The sequence below is a fragment of the Amborella trichopoda genome, chromosome 12 (assembly GCF_054954075.1).
Source record: "Amborella trichopoda isolate Santa Cruz 75 chromosome 12, AtrichopodaSantaCruz75HAP2 v2.0, whole genome shotgun sequence".
In the NCBI taxonomy this organism is placed as follows: domain Eukaryota; kingdom Viridiplantae; phylum Streptophyta; class Magnoliopsida; order Amborellales; family Amborellaceae; genus Amborella; species Amborella trichopoda.
In genome coordinates, this window is record NC_142347.1 from 31,987,162 (window position 1) to 32,011,025 (window position 23,864).

The 23,864-nt window shown below is 36.2% G+C and overlaps 1 protein-coding gene across 8 annotated transcripts in view; it reads right to left on the bottom strand.

The window, feature by feature from the left end:
- CALS5 (callose synthase 5) overlaps positions 1-23,864 on the bottom strand; it is a 50,638-nt gene that overhangs the window by 19,496 nt on the left and 7,278 nt on the right. For 2 of the 8 annotated variants that reach the window (XM_088853601.1, XM_088853598.1), the window contains exons 1-20: positions 17,986-18,323; positions 17,299-17,367; positions 16,370-16,491; positions 15,029-15,125; positions 14,723-14,833; positions 14,340-14,468; positions 14,094-14,186; positions 12,286-12,377; positions 11,998-12,124; positions 11,696-11,833; positions 11,539-11,615; positions 11,356-11,443; positions 11,133-11,261; positions 10,929-11,043; positions 9,427-9,761; positions 9,243-9,295; positions 8,995-9,055; positions 8,807-8,888; positions 8,662-8,711; positions 7,738-7,824 (exon numbers count right to left, since the gene is read on the bottom strand). In XM_088853601.1, the coding sequence (XP_088709727.1) occupies positions 7,738-7,824; positions 8,662-8,711; positions 8,807-8,888; positions 8,995-9,055; positions 9,243-9,295; positions 9,427-9,761; positions 10,929-11,043; positions 11,133-11,261; positions 11,356-11,443; positions 11,539-11,615; positions 11,696-11,833; positions 11,998-12,124; positions 12,286-12,377; positions 14,094-14,186; positions 14,340-14,468; positions 14,723-14,833; positions 15,029-15,125; positions 16,370-16,491; positions 17,299-17,367; positions 17,986-17,991 (2,061 nt within the window). In that variant the 5' untranslated portion in view covers positions 17,992-18,323. Of the gene's footprint in view, positions 1-7,737; positions 7,825-8,661; positions 8,712-8,806; positions 8,889-8,994; positions 9,056-9,242; positions 9,296-9,426; positions 9,762-10,928; positions 11,044-11,132; positions 11,262-11,355; positions 11,444-11,538; positions 11,616-11,695; positions 11,834-11,997; positions 12,125-12,285; positions 12,378-14,093; positions 14,187-14,339; positions 14,469-14,722; positions 14,834-15,028; positions 15,126-16,369; positions 16,492-17,298; positions 17,368-17,985; positions 18,324-18,652; positions 18,813-23,864 lie in introns of those variants that run through there. The other 6 variants (XM_088853600.1, XM_088853596.1, XM_011626000.3 and 3 more) reach the window with 4 other exon arrangements.

Sequence of the window (23,864 nt, forward strand, 5' to 3'; positions counted from 1 at the left end):
TTTGCAACCCTAGCTCAATCTTGGTTGAAATTTGCTATTGATTCCTATTCTTTAGTTATTTATCGAATCATAGCTTACTTCACACAAAATCACTTCAAATCTCAGATTTGTGAGATTTTGAAACTTGCAGCACTATTTACCCAAAAGTTTTTATCATTTTTTGAAATTGAAACACTATGTAAGCCATTAACATCAATTATTTATTATTTTCCATTTTGCTTATATGCTTTCTATTTTTTTTCCTATTTTATCCTTTTATTAGGCAATTTTTTGGGCAACTCACCCAGCAGAGAAATAACACAGCGAGCCCACTCGAGACTCGTCAAGCTGACACACTCAGGACCCAAGGCAAGTTCTGAAGCGAGTCTGAGTTTGCTAACGCTACTATGTAACTCAATTTTTACCACTAAGTAGCCACCAGATAACCCTATTCCCTTTATTCTATCCTCTGCTTATGGAATGTCCTGAGGTAGTTATGGAACCACCAGTGTTCGAAAATTTGACCGCCCAATCGCCTAGGCGGAAAATTTTTCCAAACGCCTAGGCGCAATTTGGGTGGGTGCATAAGGCGTTTTGCTTCTGGGCGCCCGCCTAGGTGCTATACTCTGGGAGGCCGCCTAGGTGCTATTCTCTGCAGCCGCCTAGGGGCCGCCCCGTGACAACTTTCAGGTGACAGAAAAAAGCCCTCAGGTGAGGGTAAATACGCAATATTTTCCCCTAAAAAGGGGGGGGGAGAGGGTTTTAGGGGGTATTCTAAACCCCCAATACACAATCCATGGCATTTAGAGTGACAAAAACACCTCAAAAACCACTATTTTGTGATTTATCAAAAGATCGATAAATTTTCTATTTTTCTGATTTCTTCCCAAAACAAAGACAAAAGTTCATGGGCGGATTTGGAGCTTCTAATAGTTGATTTTGAGAACTTTTGACGACCCAATAAACGAGGTTTGCGTCGACTCCGATTTGATTTTGATATGTTTTAAGTATTATCATATCTAAAAGAGGGTTTTGATTTTATTTTGCTGCAACACATTCGATTATGAATCATGTGTTTTTTTTATTTTTTTTTCTTTTATGATATATTTACATGTTTATAATTAAAAGATTTCTTTTTTGGTGATTTATTGATTTTTTTCTCACTTGGACAATGAAATTGAGCATTTATCGTATTCCTTTATAAATAATTTATTCCTTTTTTATCCTATGTGTCTTATTTTGATATTCTATTTTTTTTGTTTTAGTTTATTTAATAAATAATTGATTATGTGATATCTTAATGGGTTAAGTCTTATGTGAAAGTGAAACTAAAGTCTTAATTATTCTTAAAATGTCTTATATATTTAGTTATTCATTTAAGTCTTATTGTAAACTCCCTAAGGCTATAAACCAGCCCTAAGAACTCCCCTATTTTTTATGTTTGGGGTGGGGGGTTGATTTTGGTCAAGGCTTCCTGTCTCTGGGCATCCGCCTAACCACCTAGGTGGCCAGGCACCCAAACCGCCTAAGCATCCGAATCCGTGTTTTTGAACTTGGGAACCAACAAAGATGTAAGAGGGATCATGTGGTGCTTCCTTCTTCTTTTAGAGCTTTATGCTCCTATATATAAGTAAGCGGATGAGTTTGATAGGGCGTGGATGGGTTTGAATTTGTTTGGATTTTGATGCGTAGTGGTCTCACCATTGACTTAGGACCATCCCATTATAGTTCGGGATGTCCATGGTTCCCTCGTGTTGTATAGCAAGCTCAGAGCATAGAATTTCTCCATTATGTTTTGCTATTAAGCGATTTCTGGCCCTTGTACACTAGTACTCTGCAGCCTCGGCTACTATTAAGTATTTAAGATATCCACCAGGGTATAAACTGTCATGGAACCTCTATCACACTCTGGTTTTGATAATGCATCCTAAACATTTATACATATTATCAAGGCCTTAGGCCCATGCTACTATTCCACCATTGAACATTAAGGCGTTTCAAGTGGGAGGTCACATAACCATTTCACCATTCAACTCTATGAAGGTCAGGCCATGGAATCCATTCATGTTCTACCATTGCCCTCTGACTCATGAGTTATTGAGTTCGTTCACATTTATATCTCTATTAAGCGCTTTAGATGATCCAGGGACAGATCATGCACTTACACTGCCTTTGAGTACTTAGTTGAGTCATGGATCTGCACATAGGTACCAATGGAACACTTTAGACGATTTTAACGTAGGTTTGATTATCTGCACCACCATTAAACACTTAGTCAATTCTCCTACAAACCATCCACATATGATGCCATTGAGCACTCAGGTAGTCGGAGTAGTAGCCCATCTACTTATACCAGCATTAACTACTCGAACACTTAGGGTCAAAACCCTTTCATCCATTGTCCTATTATGTACTTCGAAAACATTTTTTGTCACAAAATCCATACATACACATCCATATGTATAGAACTTAATCAAAATAGTGGTAAATATGATATTAAAAGGGATGAAAGAATTTTGATGCATCTCACAGCCCAGCACTCAGCACGTTATTTGACGCAATATAAAATTACCGGCAACTAACACCGGCAAAAATAACCGCGTTTTAGAGAGGGGGATAAAAACCGAGAACGAAATCGCAAGTGGAAGGAACAAATCTGATGATCCGAGTATTCCGCTATGGGCCCACAAACACAAGAAAAAAAGAAAAACACCCTCAAGATGGGTCTCTCTCTATGCCAAACTGCACTTTTCTTTATTTCATAAAAAATCACCTTACAAAGAGCCATCCTTTGGCCTTTTATTCCCTCTCTAACAACCTCTAATCTTACCTTACCTTTTTCTTTTTGATAAGTCTAACTCCAACCTACATGCTTACCCAAAAATAAGACCCTTTCCATTTTAATGATGACAATAATAGTAGACCATGTGAAAAAGAAACCCTTCCTAAGAAAAGGACCAAACTAATACCTACCAAAAGGACATCCATACTTATCCTTCATTTTTTTTTTTGGCATCAAGATACTCCCTATCTCAAGTCAAAATCTTCCCTCTACAATATCATCTTCAAATGACAATATCACCAAAATAGACCCCATCCCCTAATACCAAAGTATTGTAACTATCTTTAAAACAAGACTTCAAAAGAAAAACTATAACTTTCCTAAATAAATCCCCACTAAAAATATGGGTCAACTTGCCTAAAGAAATTGGACCTTATTATCTTAAAAAAAAAACAAAACTTGCTAAAAAAATGGATTTAATCAAACTAACATAAAAATCCTATTTTTAACAATTAATCCTAAAAAAAATTTAAAAAGTCTACCCAATGTCTAAAAATAAAATTAACAAAAATAAAATTAAAATTTTCTAACAACCAGATCTTAATCTGCATCATTTTCCCCTAGTCGGAGATAACTCGTCCTAGAGTTTTAAAATGCGCTAAGATGAAATTTTCCTCGCAACCTTCTTCAACTTGAACATTATAAACACGATCCTGAGACTTGTGGGTTACTGCACTAATCAAAACATAACAATTGAGCATTGAAAATGATAAGCCCTCGAGGAACAGGTCGTTGTATATCGATTTTTCAAGCACCTAAACTGGCTGGAATGCAACTTAGGGCACACACGTACGCATCTTTTTCTTTGTCAAGTATCTCCAAAGGTTCTATCTCATTTGGGTTCAAGTCAGCATCTCGATTCTCCACCTCTCCATTGATGAGAAAATTAGATATCTTTGCTTCTTCAAGAACAACTTCTCTCTTTTCATCTTGTTCTCCATCAAATATAGAACCTTCATCAAAGATGAGATCGCTTCGGAATGATAATTCCAATTGATGATCCATACCTACTAGTTCATCAAACTCAACTAGGTCATTCTCCCGACCATGAGGCTTTTGATGCAGAGCATGTGCATCGAACGGGTTCTCGAAAACAGCTTCCGACTCACTACAGTCATCATAGTGTGTCGGGGCCTAATTTTGCGCCAAGCACAAGGTCAGCTCCACTACTTGCCTTCTCAAATTTTCAATCTCTTTATCTCAGAGATCTCGGAGGTCTCGTTCTCATTGAATGGGCTCATTCCCGATACGCAGCCATAGACCATATGCACGAGCCATGATGCTTAAAAAAAAATGCCATGATCCACAAGAATTGACTAAGCTCTAATACCACCTGATGTAGGAGAACATGAAGAAACATAGGAAAATCAGCAAGAAGCACCTTGACACAAGCAATTTTGGAGAAACCCTAAGGTTTTCTCCCACCTCGGGCTCAGCCCTTGGGCTTCTTTTACAAGACAAAGTCCCTTTTTTTTCCCTTAAAGAGGAATATGTGACTGCATCTCTAGCTCATCCACAACCTTATTTGTAAAGGAAAATTATTGTTTTGGACAATATTTGTCCATACATTAACTTTTGATTAAAAGATCCTAAGTGTAACTTGAAACTAAACTCCCTAACTTTAATTAAAACATCTAAAAAGTTCCTAACCGGCCTAGCAATTAAAAAAGATAAAAAATTCTACTCTATGTCAAAAAGTAAAATTAACAAAAATAAGATTAAAATTTTCTAGCAACTAGATCTTGATCTACATCATTATTTGTCATCACCAACTCAAGGTAATAAATTAGGGTTTGGGAAAGCAACTCTTATTTACCAAAAACAAAAAAAAAACGGTTTCAAGAAAACAATATTATTAGAAGTTTGCACTGTAGAACAAAATTAACCTCAACTATATAAAAATAACTAAACAAAAAATAGAAGAGTGGAGAAGACAAACAACATGCCTTCAGGTATTGCAAGCGTTAATGCTAGAGATAATTTCCATTATTGACTAGTCAAGCAATACTAGACAACCAAAACCTATAGCTTATCTAGAGTGGAAGGCAACCACACCCTGAAACACAGAAAACACCCAATGAACCCAACTTGCAGCATCTTGATAAAAGACTTAAATGAAAAACAACCAGCAAAATTCCAAGCTATAAATCAACCTATTAGACAGAACACGAAGGATGAAGACAGATACATACAATTGAATAGAATGTGTGGATCAATATGCTCATTAGTGATGATCCCTTGAACCCCTTCTAAACCAACATACCAAATAACCCTACCCTTGCTAACTCTAAATGATCATGGACCAAACCATTGGGATCACTATCAAGATGCAAGGCTTAGAAGGAGGTCACTAAAGGTTCACTTACCATAACTAATATGTTATTATAACACAATGTCCTTCCATATCTGAAGAGACATATTAAACGTACCCACCCCTCGACAAACTGAACCTTACTGTATCACCAGTGTTCCAAAAAAATGCTAGGCGCCCAGCACTTAGGCAGCCGCCCAGGTTAAATAAGAAAATAGTTGAATAAGTCATAAGTGAATGAGGAGAATTTGCATAGTCCATGGGCCATATTTCCATACAATGCTAGAACCATACAAGCATATACACAGGAGTTAGATAGTAGAAACTAGAAACTAGAAAAAACAAGAAAAAGAAAATATACAATCTAAGACTCAACAATCAACACCAAGCGTCAAGCATCTTCATTCTTCAATCATCATTATCATCATCATCAGAAGTAGGGTAAGCATCATCATAGATTCGAGGCCATCATCATCAGAGTCATCCCCCTCTTCAAAAAACGCTTGTCCTTTGTTTCTTCCAAATCCGCCTCGTCCACCTCTTGTTCTTCCCCCCTCTTACTCTGTGCAGAGGAGGCCCTAGGAGTCTTGTCACTTCTCCTTTTCTTTCTTTTTGTGCTTCTCTGAACTCAAATATTGTACAATTCCTCCCTGGTAGCCTAAGGAATATTTTTACATGAGGCAATGTCCATCTTAATACCGACATGGTGTTTCTTGAATCGGTAAATACCCCCATTAGTATCATTTCCACAATAATTATACTTAATATGATTTTTGCCATTTGAATTTGGGTTATGACCATACTTCCAACCCGGATCACTACTTCTAAAAGAACTTGGAAAAGATATTTCCATAGAACAAGACTCATTTTCTTCCTTTTCTTGTTCTACTAAATTCAAATATTGGCTAGTATCATCCCTAATAGCTTCAGGATCTTTTTTACAATAAGCAACATTCTCTTTAATACCGGCAAGGTCTTTCTAGAATCGATTAATACCCCCATTGGTATCTTTTTTTTTACAAAATTTACATCTTATACAATTTTTATTGTTTGGTTTCGGGTTATAACCATACTTCCAACCCGAATCACCTCTACTAGGGGAACCAAAAATATACCTATCCAAATGACAAGGATTTTGTTCCTGTTTGTATTTTACTGAACTCATTTATTGGTGAATCTCCTCTTTGATAGCTTCAGAACCATTTTTACAAGGGGTCCCTAATACCGACAATATATTTATTAAACCGGTTTATGCCCCTTTTTGTATCTTTTTCACAATAATTGTATCTTATGCAATTTTTATCTCAAGGATTTGGATGATAGCCATATTTCCAACTCGGATCACCACTTCGACTAGATCCTGAAGAAGACATCTCAAAATAATATCAGGCTTACAAGCAATCTAAAAAATAAAATTTTGCACTTACTATGATTGCTCGATCTCCAAACTTCTACCTCTTAGATGTTTTCTAGTGCTAAAATTTTCAAAACACCCTCTAATATGCCTAAAAAACTCCAAAACTAAATCTAATCTCAATGGATGATGTTTGGAACCATTTCTCATAACTTTTGATCCAATAAAATCACAAAACCTAGTTTTTTTGAGGTTTTTCTCTCTCTAAAATGGACTCTAATGGAGTTTAGGTTTCAAATGAACCAAAACCCACCATTTAAATATTTTTTATTCCAAAAACGCCCCTCAACAAGGGGCATTCAGCCCCTGGGTAGGGCGCAGGCCCTGGGTGGGCGGCCGCCTAAATGGGTGCCCTACTGCCGAAGCAGCTGCCCATGGCAGACCACCTAATTTGGCCGCCTAGACAGGGGCGAGACGCCCAGGCCCTCTCGATCGCCTAGGCGGCTGCTTAGGAGCTAGGCGGTCCACCTTTTGAAACAATGTGTATCACAACCACTTAAAGACAAAGGCTCACCTGATCAAAACCGAAGTGCTAAAGAAAGGTCTACCATATGAAATTCAAATTAATTGTCACAATTACAATAAACTTTTATGCAAGTATGAACCTTAATAGAGCAAAATGACAGACCTGGATTCGTGTAGCCAACCCCAAATAGTTGCGAAAAGGCACTAATGATGATGATGAATTACAATCACCTCGTACTGCCAAAACCATTCCCCTATACATCACAAAGTTTCTACGCTATGCTAATCATGTTACGTAGATGATTGCAGAAATTTTCACCCACTTGACATCTTATCATGGTATCTTCATAACTCAGAGAACTATACTTTCAAGCAAATAAATGCAGTTCTTACTTAAATAGCAAATGTATAGTTTTATTAAATCTATTGTGATTTTTCCCCTTTTTTTTATAGGCAAAGAAAGTGCCAATAAGAAGTGAGTTCCTTCTCATAATTAATTAATCAGCAACTGGTTTACCATTCATTTTGAGCTCGTAGTGAAGGAATGTTGAATCCAATAGAAAATTTATTTACCATAAATAATAAAAAAAAAATTCCACCACAGAAAAGTCTGAAAAAAAATAAAAATTCCCAACTGAAACAAGATGCCAACATAATGTGCAAGACAGGGACACGTTTTAATCTGATCAAGAAATCATTGAAGTTAATAGCTGAAGACTTCTTTACCTCGCCAAGACGACCAAAAGCTCCAGAAACACCACCATATAGGGTAGAGAAAATCGCATACCAAATTTGGGTATCCATAAAGTAAACCTGCAGAAATATAAATCATTGAATTTGAAAGTTGGAACATGCAAAAGATGTTGTGTTGCTCAAATGCAAATTTATAACTGTAATCTTCTATGAACTTCAACTCAGCAGAGAGATACAAGAACAACGATGCAATGTGTTTGCAGGGGCATGATCAAGATAATAGATTATACTCGAACAAAGAGAACTAAACAAATCTTATCTACAACAAAGAAGCTTTACTGAATCTTACAAATAGTTAAATAGAACAAGGAAAAAAGAGTTTGGTTAATTAAGTGGGGAAGACAGGCCCCTACCCATTTTTCCAAATGGTTTAGGAGTTAGTTTTTTTGTAAAAATTATGATTACCAAAATTTCAAATTTGGAAGGATCTGGAAGAAAGATGAGAGAATGGACACCATTAATGAATGCACAAGGAAGAATCAACACAAGAGTGTAGGTAAGGAACCAATAATATTCCAACGAAAAGAAATTTTAGGGCCATCTTGGACATTTATACATGTTATAAAAGTAATAAAGTTTCACTTTGAAACAGTGTACAGTAAAACTCAATTTCTACCCAGTTCTCATGTTTTTGTAGGTTAATGATGAACCAAAATTTCAAATTTGGGAGGATCTGGAAGAAAGATCAGAGAATGGACACCATTAATGAATGCACAAGGAAGAATCAACACAAGAGTGTAGGTAAGGAACCAATAATATTCCAACAAAAAGAAATTTTAGGGGTATCTTGGACATTTATAGATGTTATAAAAGTAATAAAGTTTCACTTTGAAACAGTGTACAGTAAAATTCAATTTCTACCCAATTCACAATACCATAAACAACAGAGATGCTTACCAGTATTACAGGTGCCCAGAGTGAGACAATAGCACCAATATAATGTTGAGCTGTAATGACCAGAGAACATTGCCAATAAGTGGACAAATAAAAGAGTATGGTACCAGAAAGTAAACAAACTGTCTAAATAGTTCTAGTCTGATACCATTAGGGAAGAACTCATGCCAGGTATATTGCACATGACGAACATTCATGATGTCTTTTGTAGGTTTCACCAAAGGCTTTATCTGCATGAATATGACATATATATCCAAAAAACAATAACTAAGAAAATCAGACTGGAAATATATAACTTCATCTTGTAACAGAGTAGAGAGAAACTAAAGGTATTGCCTGGATGTAATAGCTGCATGCAAATTTGCAAAACAGAAGCAGCACCCAGAAAAAAGTGTACCTGAAGTTAGAAAAGTAAAGATTAATCATTCAAAACAAAATCAAACAGTTTGTCACATGTATTGCTATCCCGAAATATTAAATAAATACGAAGCATGCTGCAATGCCTGAGAGTAAATGTAAGCAGCGATATTATATTCGAATGAACCAGTAAGACAAGTAAGAAAAGGAAAATATTCCCAACTTACTTGAAAAGTGCAAACTGGCTCTCGTGCATCCCCCTTCCAATATAAATTCTTGGCTGCCAGTAATAAATTAGTGAAAAAACTGAGTCTGTCAAATGCAAGAAATCAGCAATTGCAATGTGATGGCCTTCAATAACTGGACAGTGCATATGCAGATATAATAGAGGAAAAGTGCGATTTTAAATACCTGAGACCACCATAGAAGAAATCTTATAATGTGCCAATCTGAGTTTTCTATCCAACGTCGCAGCATAGGAAATATAAAAAATATTCCAGCAAGAATATTTGGAAGCAAGTACAACAACACAGCCAAGATATACAAAGGTGGCACACCCAATGTATCATGAAGCAACATTCTCAAATCTTTCACTAGAATCGGCGGCTTTTTCCAGGAATGCATATAGCATACGGGTAGGATGACAACCCATGCAAGACTAAGAAGTATCTTGAGCACATTTCTCAACACATCAGTGAATTTCCATCTATGATAACCCGGGAAGTTCAACACAAAGTCCAAAATGCCTACCACCAGAACAAGGAAAGAACCCAATCAGGAATCAAAAAGTAACATCACCGCACAACAAAGGTCCAAAGAACCAAACTTATCAGAAGCGATTAAGAACTCAGAACTCAATATGGGGATTCTGTTATTTCCTACAAAGTACTTAAGAAGACGCATACAAAGAAGGAAATTATTTAATGAAGTTTGTTCTAAGTTGTTTCATTACAAGCTCATTTCAAACAAAATGTGTTTTTTCAATGCAGGTCATACAAATAATGCATAATGATAGTACATTTATGTCTGCTGCAAGCACTAATGCATATCAGTGTGCGTAGGGCCTAGATGATAGGTATTTAATGCAATACCATTAAAAGGCTTAAGTGAAGATGGCAGATGTTCCCTCTCTTACTTCAGCAAAAACTTCTTAAAATGAAGTTATAGCTGACATCTACGTGGTTTATCCGAGCATGAAACATAATATCAAGGCCAAGTGTATGACGACACTGTCATCATCATGAAAGGTTGTGAGAATGTTACATGAACACCCAATTTACACAAGAGAAACTCAATATGTCTGCTTGATACTCAACCTTCTTACTAGAATGTAAAACAATTTGTCAATGTGACATCAAAGATTCATGGAAACTTACCATACTAAGCATAACAGTATTCAGACAATACCATACTGAAGCATATAAAGAAAAAATATGACATGAAGATAATATAAAATTATGGATGAGAAGATGCATCTAAACTTATGGGGACTAAAGTAACATGTAAAATGTTATTTATAACAGACAATGAGTTTTACAATCGAAGTGAAGTATCTCTATATGCAACTGCATGTGTCATACTAACAGTCCAAATTAAGGCACCTAATGCTCCAGTTACCAGATCAGAAGTTAATTAGTCGTCAAACAAATTAATAAGAATGGCATTGATAAACACCTTTCATTAAGAAATCATAACAAAAATGTGTACACTAAAATGCAGAGAGCTCTTTCAAGTTCGCATAAAGATCAGGACTTGGTTGGATGTGCATTTATTGAAACTTAGTGGCTACTATTTAGGCCCATGTCTCATTGATTGTCAATGGTAGGATCGCAAGAAAAATCCAAACAGTTGTTTTAAGATTTTAATAATCTTAGAAAAGAACATCATATCTTAAGCTAAGAGGATATGCATACTTTGGAGGAGGCGTAGAACAGCAGCTGTGATGAAGATGCTTAACACAGGATACAAGAGGTCTTTCTGCATGATATCCAAAGGAGAAGCACCATGCCATGCAATTATAATCATAGCCTGCACAAAACCATTTCAAGCATAAGTTATTTAATTCAAGGTGTTTCAATCAAAACAGGTACACTATAAAGTTTATAACAAACAAATACCTGTAATGCCAGTATGTAGAACGTCCACATACGGTCAAAACTCCTAAAAATATGCCAAAATGTTCTGGTTTCTACAAAATTTGACTTCCCAGTTCTTTTCTCTGGTTTCTTTTGAGATGCATGTCTTCCCTGCTTGCCAATATTTTCCAAGGAATAAGTAGAAGTTTAAAAAAGATTTGTTTTGCTTGCATATGGTAAATTTTCAAATGCGACAACTGACTACCTGAGATGCAGACCTAGAATCACAAGTTGATTTAAAGAAATCACCATCATCACGCATAGGCCAACCCAGAGAGAAGCAATCAGCAGACCTGAGTTAAACAAGCATCCAGCTCCAATGTCAGTCAAATGAATAACAACTCCAAGTTAACGTGGTAGAAGAAGATGTCTCCAATTTCTGACTCACCAGAAATACTCATTTAAATCATCATAGTTACACCAAGCCGAATGAGGGGCCCTTCCGTTCTTGCTTTTCTTGGCTTCCTGAAGGATCACAGCAAAGATTATTATTTTGAAAAGTCAAATAAAAAGAAATGAGCAATAAGTCATCTAAATAATTGCACCTTTTCAATTACACGGTACACTGGGGTTACAACTTTTCTCAGAAAAGACTCGTCTTCCCCACCATAAGAAGGTTTAATGTTCTCCCCAGTTACAATGCTGACATTTCCAGCCAATAGACCATGAAGTTCATATGCCATCTAAAAAGTAAAAATTTACCATCAGTTATCTCATAGAAGAAAATAAATTATAATTTAACCAGTAGCAGTGACATCAAAAAGAACAGATAAACAAAAGGAATTTCATCTAAACCATACCGATCAAAAAGAAATTACTAAAGTAGAACATAGTTAATGCTACCCACATTATGAAAAATGTAGCATAGGCACTCTGGCATAAAGCGAACATTTGCTGCTTCACCCCAAATCAGAAGATAGAGACCCATATAAAGTATCTTCCTCTGCTGCACATCTTGTTGCCCTTGTGAGAGCCTGAGATGATGAATTGGATTTAATTAATTCTACAGCCTCAACAATATATGAAGAACCACAAAAGCTATTGGTTTATCCAATGCATCCATGCAATAACAAAGTCACACAACAAGTTGGTCTGAAAATGTAAATGTTGGCAAAATCTTGTTACTCCATCTCACCGCAAACTGTGCTTACGTCCCAAGAATTTGCACCAGGTTTTGTAGTTTTTGAAGAGCTTGCCCATAACTGAATCTACAGCGCGGTCATCCAACTGTAAGAGAATAAAATGGTCAAACAACATTCATAGTTCACAAATTATTATGCAATGGGAAGGGCAACTCTAGAAGAAAATAAGAAAATCACAACTCATCACCAATCAAAATGAATTAGTCCACTTAAAGGTGTTGTCTCAAAAATCACAAAGTATCACCCTTCTCTGTTCATATGAAATACTTTATAGTCAAGGTGCTTCCAAATGTTCATGGCATTGTAAACGTTGTGAGGTCCAACAAAAGACCTTTCACATTTCTGAAGTACCAAGTGAACAGTGAAAATTGCAACAGATACATTACCTGAAGAATGAGAGACAATAAATGATTTGCTCCAGAATATAACATGTTACTATACATTAAGACACAAAAGGCACATTATTTCTAGTTTAACTTTAGTTATGAGCACCACCAGCTCTATTATGTCCCCCATATCAGGGTTACCATTCCATGTCAGGCTCCACACATAGTTCAAAAGATTGGTCACATAGTTTAAAAAAGTGGCCCACCTAGTGCCTAGGCAGGCTAGGGGGACCTCAGCGCATTGTCAGGCCTAGGTAGCCCTTCTGGGAGCTGGTTCCCCGGGCACCCGCCCAGGGACCCGAGTCTTGCGTCTAGCGCCTAGCCTTGGGTGGATACAGTCCCAAGGTGCCCACACAAGGGCAAAAATGCCCCTCATATCCATTTTCCCCCTGAAAAAGGGAGGAAGGAGTATTTCGGTTTTATTGTGACCTAAACCACTTTCTTTACCTTTTAGAGAAAAAAAATGGAAAAAAAAACTGCATTTTTGCATTTTTGTAAGATAGATCGGGTAATTCAAAGTTTTGAAAAATTCATCCAAACATCATCCTTTTGGTTTGGATTTGATTTTGTAGATTTTAGAAGCTTATTGAAAAATTGGTCTAAACATGGGCTCGACTCCGATGCATATGATGCAACTGACCCTACTTTTTCTTAGGATGACTGAAGACTCTTTGAGTCTTCAAGTCCAAATTTCTTTCCTTTTTTTTTTCTCCTCTTATGTGTATAGACTATGGAGTATGAAGCGTATGGACTATGGATTATGTGTTATGTCTAGTACTGAATTTGAATGCTGGATTCTATTTTCCTATTTTTCTTAATGTGTTATTAACTAATTGTCCAAATCTCAAATACTTTGGACCTCAATATGCATTTTTTTTACTATGTATGGAGTATGGACTAATGGTGTGGAGGGTATGGACAATGGATGAACTATGTATTATGCATTCTTAATATGTCATGCCTTAACATGCATTTTTTACACTGAATTTGAACCTAAAACAGTTGGATCAGACACCTCCCACCCCTACTCTTCCACCTGGGCCGCCCAGAAACCTGGGCGGCAGGCAGCCCCGCCATTTTTTGAAACATTGATGGGTCAAAAAGTATCACATATACATATTTAAAAAGTAAGCTTAGTACTTAACATAGAGCTTCATCATACTAAACCATTGCTCTTAGGCATGTTCATTTTGCAAGTCCATATTTGAAGAAACCCCAATTAAGGAGGTGCTACTGCTAAGCATACAAATGTATGTATGCATCATGCTACATATACCAAATAAACAAGGTCTTGCTTAAACATAAACAGATACCAATGTATGTACATGGATATATACACAAATATAGGTACAAATAAGCTTCAGAAATGCCTACAAATGCTTGAAGCTGCAAAGATTCAGAATTAATGACATTACCTTGTTAAGAGGTTCAGGCTTCGGAACCAGTCGTATATGTACATTGGCAAGCATTAATATCAAATGCTCCCTCTGGTTCCTGACATTGTCCCTCTGTGAAGCCCACATAAAGCCACAGTGCAATTAAAAAATATTTCTCCAATTAGCATATATCATTTCACAATCAGCATATATCATTTCATCGATTTATGGTCCCAATACTGCACAAACATAAGCTTGAATGCATAAGTTCACTATTCAACTGACCTGAAATCCGAACATAGCCCTCAGCCAATCAAGAAGATCTAGGTCTCCAGATTTCTGCCTGTGCTGTTCAAATGTGGCAGGCCAATTCAAACCACGAGTGTTCCACAAAGCAGCAACTGCTGCTTTAATCTGGGGATACAAGTCCATCCATTCATGTTATCTAAATGTAGGACATAAAGTAATGGATAGAAAGATACAATCCATGTTAAATAAAGAAAATAAGTAATCATATTAACATGGTGTCACTAAAAGAAAGAAAAGTCCATGTAGACAATTCAAGCAAGAAAAACATGTTTTGTTGCTCTTTTTTCTTTTGATGAGTATATCTGTTTCCAATTCCCTCTTGGAATTCTCTCCAATGGTTGCTACAATCATTGTTATACCTCTTCAAGTTGCATAATAGATTGGGAAGCACCAGCAGCATCCAGAGGAAGAATATTATACGGGGTATAAATTTCCGTCTTTTCTTGGACATCTCTGGCAGCCGCAATAATCTGCTCAGTGTTATAGGATCAAGAGAGATAATTCAAGAAATTAGTTCAAACGAAAGGTTGGCTTAAAAGAAACAAAAAACCCTTAAATGCTGCATATGATTAGGAGATGGGACCATTACAACTAAACATAAATAGTGAGAAACTTATGAAATTTTAAATTGCTCTTGGAGCTCTATGTGCACAACAAGTACAAACCTCAGGAGCAACTTCTTCGACTTTTTCAGTCTTGTTAACAGCACAAAGCACTTCAAAGAGCACTCCAGCAGTTTGGTAGGCCTTTCCAAGTTGAGCTCTATGAAGAAACAAAATCAGAAAAAATAAGCAAATTTTACAATTACCCCCAAGATTTGGTGTTTGGTGATTTTTTTTCTAGGACCATTTTTTTGAGATGGTGATTAAAACAATAGATCAACAATTTCACTAAAAAAAATTGATTTTGGGCACAACTAACAGTGGATTTATCATGCACCAAACCAGATAGCTAACAATGCACCATATTCACTCTCTTTGAAACCCCATTTTTTAGACTTTCTTTAAAATATTTTTTTTCATGGGATTCTCTAAGGTCAAGAGGATGTGTGTGCAAACGATGGCCCTAAAAAAATTGCACCTAACACCAAATATGAGGGATAGTTGAACTTGTACATTGTTAGCATGTAAGAGAGGGTTATTCTTGGATGCACCACTCTAATGGTGAAGTTAGAATTTCTACTGCAAAATTTTCGACCATAAAATCCATTATATGTCTGAAAATGTGCTATAAATAGTTCAGTTATTTTTGGAAGGGTATTTTTGTTATTCAAACTCCCTCCAAAAGTCAATGTCAAATTTAAGAAGATTCCTCTGACTTGTTTAATCATGTTTTAATTTTAAAAGTAATTTAAAATTATAAATATGCCCTTTCTTAAATTTTCAAATAAGTTATTGCCCATGTAATTTTTATATTTGTAAGGCCATTTTATGGTCACAAATTTCGGAGTAGGAAATTCGAAGTTCACCGTTTGAGTGGTGTAGCATAAAATCGCTCCCCCCCCCCCCCCCCCCTTCCCCCCACACACACACCCCCACACACAACACAACACATACACACACATAAATATATGTACATTATTTTATAAGACCATCTATTTTTGGTATAAGGATTAACCATTAGATTGTGAAATCTGACAGCTTAAAGTATCACATAGTTTGAGAAATTATATTTTCGTGCTCAATTAGTGATACAACATCAGCCAACTGACTTCACATCTAATGGTCAATAATGATTATGACTTCCTTGTACCAAAAGTAAATAGTCTTATTGTGTGTGTGTGTGTGCGTATGTGTATGTGTATCATTAAGAACATATATATATATATATATATATATCACTAAGAAGACAATAGCACTTTTTACTTCAAGTTGCAGAAAGAATTGAACATTCTACATGACTTTTTCTACATTCTACGTGACTTTTTCTATGTGTAGGTGTACATCTCTTCTTAAAGGATACAAGAAATATATGCATGCATATATAGATCATTTACTGATGCATACCTATCTGCCTGCTCTCCTCTATCCAGAGCTCTAACATAATGCTCATAGTATTGTTGGTAAAAGCTCTCTATCTCTCGTGCATCACTTTTTTTTATCCTTGCTGCAAGACTCGGTGCATTGTCCTGTCCATGGAAATCAATATATTATTTGCACTTGCAAAAAATGAAACCTTTGTAATTTGTTTGCTTCATTAGGAGCAAAGCAAGGGTAAACTAGGAGGTCACCCATCCTAGAACTGCTCTTGCAAAAGCACACTAAACTTTTGAGTTCTCATGGGATCCAGTCCATTAATGCTTGCAACCATAGATTGCAGTAGTTAAAACCTTCAGACACAGTAATCAAAACTAAAGCATTAACTGTTTTGCAAAAAGTTATATTTTTAGTATTCACAACGATATTCCAGTTCTTTGTTTTTCCATAAGATAAAACATAATATTCAAAACTAAATATTGTGCCTAAAAAGATATCATGGATGGTGTCATTCAGTTCAGACGGTAGATGACTAATAAGTAATAACCACAATCTAAGATAGCATATTATTTTACCTTATGGATCAAAACCTTAAATCAGAAGTTTGAAAATATCAGAGAAAAAGTGTTCTATTGTGAATTGGTACAGTTATATGAAGCCTTAGAACCAGTCATTAATAGACAGCTAATAATTTAGTATATCTCAATTGGTATGCATAAGGAGAAAGAAAACTAATATGACAAATATAGCTTCCATGGTAATATATTGTACGAATATCAACTTAACAACTCCTGTAACACTGTCAATTCCCATTGTCAACCATTCTTTAGAATAATAAAGTTTTGCACAGTATATGTTCATCTCAAGTTTTATAGACACCTGTTCATTCGCATTCTTAAATCTGAAATACTACAACATAGAATTAGCAAGCAAGGTTCACTTCAGTGTTTCTGAATTACATTTCTCAAACCATGGCAGCGGTGTCCTCTCAATCCATGGCAGCGGTTGCAACAAGAAGCAGGACAGTCCTAGTTTCATTTAGAAGAGAAGAAATCATGTACCAAATGTTCCAAGAACAGGACTTAATAGTGTGAATGCTGCAATAAGAAACTATATTCATTTTCAACAATCGGCGAAGAAAACAGGCACAGAAGGAGAATTTAATTTATTTCCTATCACTCTATGCTACAGCAATAAGTGCCCTAAGGCACATTCTTGCTTTCGCTCCCATAACCCAATCCAGGCCCTAGCATCCCACTTCATACATAATTATTACTTTTCATTTCTACTTGAACCATAGAAATTGTAAGAGGCTTTGATAATCCACCACCAGCATCACAAATCTTTAACAACCAACTGTGCATCTATACACCCAGCCAAAAAGAATCTCCAACACATTAGCAAAAGGAACAACTTTCTAGAGTCAAAAGATAAGCATTAATGATTTTGGCTATCCAAAAGGAATAAACATCCTTTTTTCAAATAATGGCCGAAGGGATGTTCAGGAAAAGTTTTTGCATCCATTCTCTAATGCCTCTCCTATACAACATGACCATTTAAAAATGCTAACCCCTCTCATAATTACTTTTTAGCCATTGGCATCAAAATCAAACTTTACTTCATGCAATGCCTAATTTTATATTTACCACCATCGCTGTGCGGACATCAACATAGTTGTCGTCGTCTAATACATATCATGGGGAATCCAATATGGCATCCCAAATTTTCCAATCCGCCCCTTTCTAGATACTTCTAAAAAATGGTCAGTTCCTTATATGAATATTTATCACTCGGCGATTGATAGTTTTAATGTGCAAGTTTCCACACATGGGCACTTCTAAAGTTGTGTTAGAATCTTGAAAAATACTGAGCGACACATCTAAGAGTCCATTACTTCCATGGGAATCCTTAAAGCAATTCAGACACTTGGTGAGGTATTAACCAACATTAATGGGATATTGTGCATGAATACTTCATGCCAAAAGTGCCAACAAGTCTTTAGGGTTTGCCCAAGACTGTTTTTTTTAGGTGAGTCAGTGGGGAGAGGGCCATCACCCATGGTAGGAATTGAGCTTAGGATGTAGCCAGGCAATTTGTCAAGTGCTAACCAATTAAGCACAGTCTCTTTTCTTGTTTGCCTAAGACTGTTACTAAAGTTGTTCGTACAACTACTAAGATGTGTTAATGAATCAACATTGTTCACTAAGCATAAAGAAATTTTTCTTACTGAATTGGTAGGAAATGACCCTGGAGCTCTGAAACAGAACAAAGCTTACAACAATAACTAGAAGCTCCACAAAAATCTTCACCCACCCAAACGCCTTCAATCCAAATTGTGTATGTGTCAAGGAGTTGATCCCACAACAGGTATCGGAAGAAGATGACAACCTTGCTCCAATTCATACCTAGAGTATTTGGTTTGTAGAAATCTCTCCAAACTCGTCACTCAACTGGTGACATTCAATATCTGGAAATGGCAATTTCTGAATAAGATTAAACTATAAACTCTATGCAGTGAAACCAAAATGCACTTGAATTTGTTATAACCTGGGGCACTTAGCATAATGTTCCTTACTGAACTTTTCCTCTTGACTGATTTGAAAAAATGGGATTTGAATGTTCAAACTTGGAGTTACATTTTATAATTAAAGAAATTTAATCGCTATAGGATGTAGCGCGCTCCTGCCGCCTAACATTGAATAAAGCCACTCTTTCTCATATTTGGAGGGAGATTGACCGTGAGATACCTATCTATCTTTGTCATTTTCGAGAAGTTGTGGGTAATGGGGAATCTACACTTTTCTAGAATGATAAATAGTTTGGTGACTATCCTCTCAGATACCGCTTCCCTAAAGTGTTCTCTACAGTAAAGGAGACTAGTGGGGATGCTCATACTAACATTGTTTGGTCAATTCATTGCAGGTACAAGATAATAACTAATACTTTTATCCATGAGTATCAAACCTTGTTGGACATGTTAAACAATGTCCAACTTTTCCCTACTCTATAGGATGATGTGATCTGGGACTTTACAACCTCAAGGGTACTACCTGGGGGGAAGGGGCGAGGGTCCGCATATACTCTTATCTTTTACAATCGATATAGACAACTGGATCCATGGCTTTCTCAAATAAAGAAACTCCATGTTCGGCTTAAAGTTCAGTTGTTTCTATGGATATTTCGTCAAGACAAGCTAGCCACTGTGGATAACTTAAGGAAGCGAGGGTTCATTATACGCAATGTCTGCATTTTGTGCAAAGCTAGCAACGAGATGGCCCAACATTTATTCCTCTTCTACCCTTTCATTTTTTATCTTTGGAATGGGATTTGCCAATGTTTCAACTTATCTATTCCAATTCCATAATTTTGCAGATTATTTATCTCTCAGTGGTTATCCCCTAGTATCCCAAAGGTGGGCAATGTATTTTGACATTCTCTATGGGTAAGTGTCCTTTGGGGTGTGTGGAAGGAGAGAAACCAAAGAGTGCTTGAAGGAATCTTTACTGATTTTGCTATACTAAAATCTAATATTTTAGCCTTATCAGCAGATTAGTTTTCCTCTCACAAAGATAGTGGCACTACACCAAAGAGTTTTATCATTAACAATGCCCTTTAGCAATCACAACCTTGGGCAACATGAGATCTACTCGAAGAGCTATTGTTTGGTCTCCTCCTCCTTTATACTCAATCAAATTGAACTTTGACGGCAGCAACTTTGGCAATCCAAGAGCAGTAGGCTATGGTGGGTTGATTAGACATCATTTGGGTCATGTATTATGCTCATATTCACGTCAGTGTGGTATTACTATCGCTAATGAAGCAGAGGCTAGAGGTCTCCTGGAGGGTTTGAAACTTCTTTCACGGTGGGAATGGCATAAGATTATTGAATGAGATTCGACAAATGTCATGGCATGGAGCCATGAAGAATTCAATGTTCCATGGAGACTTAGAGTATTATTTCATAAGGTCAGGAACATCCTTTCTTCTCAACGCTATCTTGCATCATTGCTATTTTGAGGCAAATGAGGAGGCAGATGCCTTAGCCAAAGCAGGGGCAAACTCCACCTCTCTGCTTGTCAATTTTTTCTAATGCTTCCTCTTTTTTATTTCCCGTACATTCTGTATCTTGTTTCTCTTTTTTAATTTAATGGAAATGTTGTGTTAATGTTAAAAAAAAAAAAGATAAATAAAAAAAATACAAGTCCTAAATATGGTGCATCTTGTAATAAGTTATCTGAACTATCTATTTTCATGATTTTTAATTGTTTATATATCTACTCAATCTGTACCATTTTTTAAGTTTTTAATAATGAAGAATGAAAATAGATTTTTAAGCCAGCATAAGGTTTTCGACACTGGACTACATCTCCAAGCAAATTTTAGAGGTGTGCCTTACTTCTATAGTACAAGGAAGGCGCCTTCTATAAACCTCACCCATAGATAAAGCAATTTTCTTGTTCAGGCACACCTCAACTCCTGCGATAAATGCAGTTCGAGCGTGAAAATTTTAGTTGTCATTTATAGTTATCATTTATTTGCATACCATGACAATACTTTCCAACACTAATTAAAAAATTTTGTGTGAAACTATAAGTACGACTGTACAAAATTTCATAAAGCTATTGACTTTGCCAAAAATATCATTCAAAAAGAATAGTATTGGAGGCTTCTTTGTAATACAGATGGTTCTAATCCTACTCTGGTTTCATACCATAAAAATGAGTTTTCCTTGATGCATTGGAGGAGGCCATGTAACGGTTCCGTTTGCCTATATATATATATATATATATATATATATATATATATATATATATATATATATATATATATATATATATATATATATATATATATATATATATATATATATATATATATTTGTTATAATATATTCACCTTTGCCTTTATAACTGTGAATTATTTTGCTCTACCTCAACACTAGGGCCCGTTTAGATCTCCCTCGAAAAAAAAGTATAGATAAAACTATATCCCATGAAATACAATCTTGCTAAAAATTTCACGTGAAATGAGTTTTTGCTATTTGGAAATTATTTGGATGCACCCTAAAAGATAAATTTATATCATAGAAAGGGGTTAGAAGCAATTTAATATCTAATAAAGAAAACATGATAGAGAAAAAAATGGTTAGAGTAAGAAATGGTTAGAGCAAGATAAAAGTAGAAAATAATTTCACAATTAGGTAGAGAGAGAGAGAGAGGGACAGAGAATTGGGTTGGGGGAGTCATGTTAGCAACGAGAGAGAGATGGGAAAGTTTTTGGCTTGGGTTCCAATTGACTCTATGCTTGTTTTAATTTTCTTTTCTTTTTTGTTAGACTCAACAAAGAAATCTGACAAGGAAATTAATCTTTTAGTGTATAGGGAGCAAACAATTTCTCTGTTGGGCTCAGAATAGAGAAAATGATTTAAGGCAGAAAAAAAATTTCCAACCCAAATTTTATATCCAAACTACTAAATTAAGCAATCTCCCTAGAAAACCATCTCCCAGTAATATTTTTCCAAGGGTCCGAATGGCCCTAAGTTATTGTAGCCTGGTTGGATACGGAAGAAAATATCATGTAATCGGTGCATTTCGGGTGTTCCATGGTAGGTCACTAATACCTATGGCCATGCCAAGGCCAACCACACCCTTGCCATCGGTGCAAAAAGGTTGAACCAATAAGAGGATTGGTGGATGTGGTATGGTTTCGGGACAAATTTTCCAGCTCTCCAGCATCCTCATGCCTCTTTATACAAACCAAGTACCACCACAAAAAGTAAAGGGTGTGATTTGCATAAAGTTGAAACCTTAATAATTACAGTAAGGTGTACCTTCAAAGTTTGTCATGAGATATAAATTTGATTTTGAAAATATTTAGGATGGTATGAGAATCTATTTTTATTTCTATTTTAAAAATTTTAAACTCTAAAAATGGTTCGAATCAAGCAGATTTATATACATGAAAATCATAAAATGGATAGTCCAGATAATATGTTGCAAGATATACTATTTTTAGGACTTGAAATCTCTTTTTTTCTCCACATCTATACATCTCGATGTCGTGATGTTCAATTAGGTACTTTTCCAATATTAAAATAACCTCTTTTCCTAAGAATTTCAGAGGTGCACCGAATATTCTACATTGTAAGGTGTCAACTATACATAAACCTTTTTCGGTAAAGGGTCCATCTTGCAGCCTCTACAAGTGATTCCAAGCTAATGGTAACTCTGGTTACGGTAAACAAGAACATGTGATTATTGGAAGATACTACAAAACGCCTATAAGCGAAAATGAAAAGTGATTTCGCCTATCCTGATCACCGCCCAAATTTCATCGCACGGTCACGATTGTCCAGTAATGTTTTATTTTTCATTTATTTCTACAAATCAAAATGACTTAAAATTTGAAGAGTGTGTTCATAAAAAATAGGAGAATATTGTTCATAAAAAATAAGAGAATATACGAAAAATATCAAAAAGTTTTACATGAAAAAAATTAACCAAAATACCCCTGAAATGTTTTGGAGGTATTTTGGTCCATTTTTTTACAAATTATTTTTTTTATATTTTTATTAGGTTCGCCTCACTAAGATGTACGCACGCTCCAAATTTCATATCATTCCGATTTGTAAAAAAAAATGAAAAATGAAATACTACTGGACAATCGTGACCGTGCGATGAACTTTGGATGGTGATGAAGGTAGGTGAAAATATTGTTCATTTTCACCTATAGGCATTGGGACGACTTTTTCGTGATTATTAGTAGCAATTGCACTTTTGTATAACAACTAGTTAATTACTTTTGTGGGTTTCAAACCTACTAGTAAGTTCCAAATTAAATGCTCTCCTTGGAGGACCTGCCACAATTTTATAACTCTAGTATGGCACAAGGTTCTGCTAGGGTTTTAGGCCTTCACTGCTTGCAAACCCTTGCCGCTAGCCACTATCCAACCACCGCCTGCAAGCCCTTGCTGCCAGGCACAGTCTTACTATAGCAACTGGCGTCCCTTGCAGCCACCTTCAAGCCACCGCTCCAGTTTATGCCCTTAACCCTCGAGAAGAGAGACTTTCAGCTTCCTACATCAACTTTCTGGTGACCCGTAGCAGCCTTCAGCGACTTGCAACAACCTTCTGGCGACTAGCAACTACCTTCGGAAACCAACAACAACAACCTCTAGCGACCAACATCGTTTTTTTCTCATAACCCTTTTTTCCCAATAGCTTCTTTCTTTCCTGACATCTTTTTCTTGGTTCTCTGTTACTGGGCTCAGTTCTCAGCTTTTGCCATCAGATCACAATTTTTTTCCTGCGTCTTGCCTACTTTTTATTTTTTGCTGCTCTCTCCTTTTCTTTCTTAAGCTCTTTGTTTTCTTGACCCCTTTCTTTGCATCTCTTTTAGGAGTTTCCTTCATTTCAATTTTCAGGGAGGGAGAGAGAGAGAGAGAGAGAAAGAGTTTTGTGGCATTGGGCTAGGGGTAGGGGTAGGGGTGGGGGTGGGGGTGGGGGACTCCCCCACCCCTGCCCCT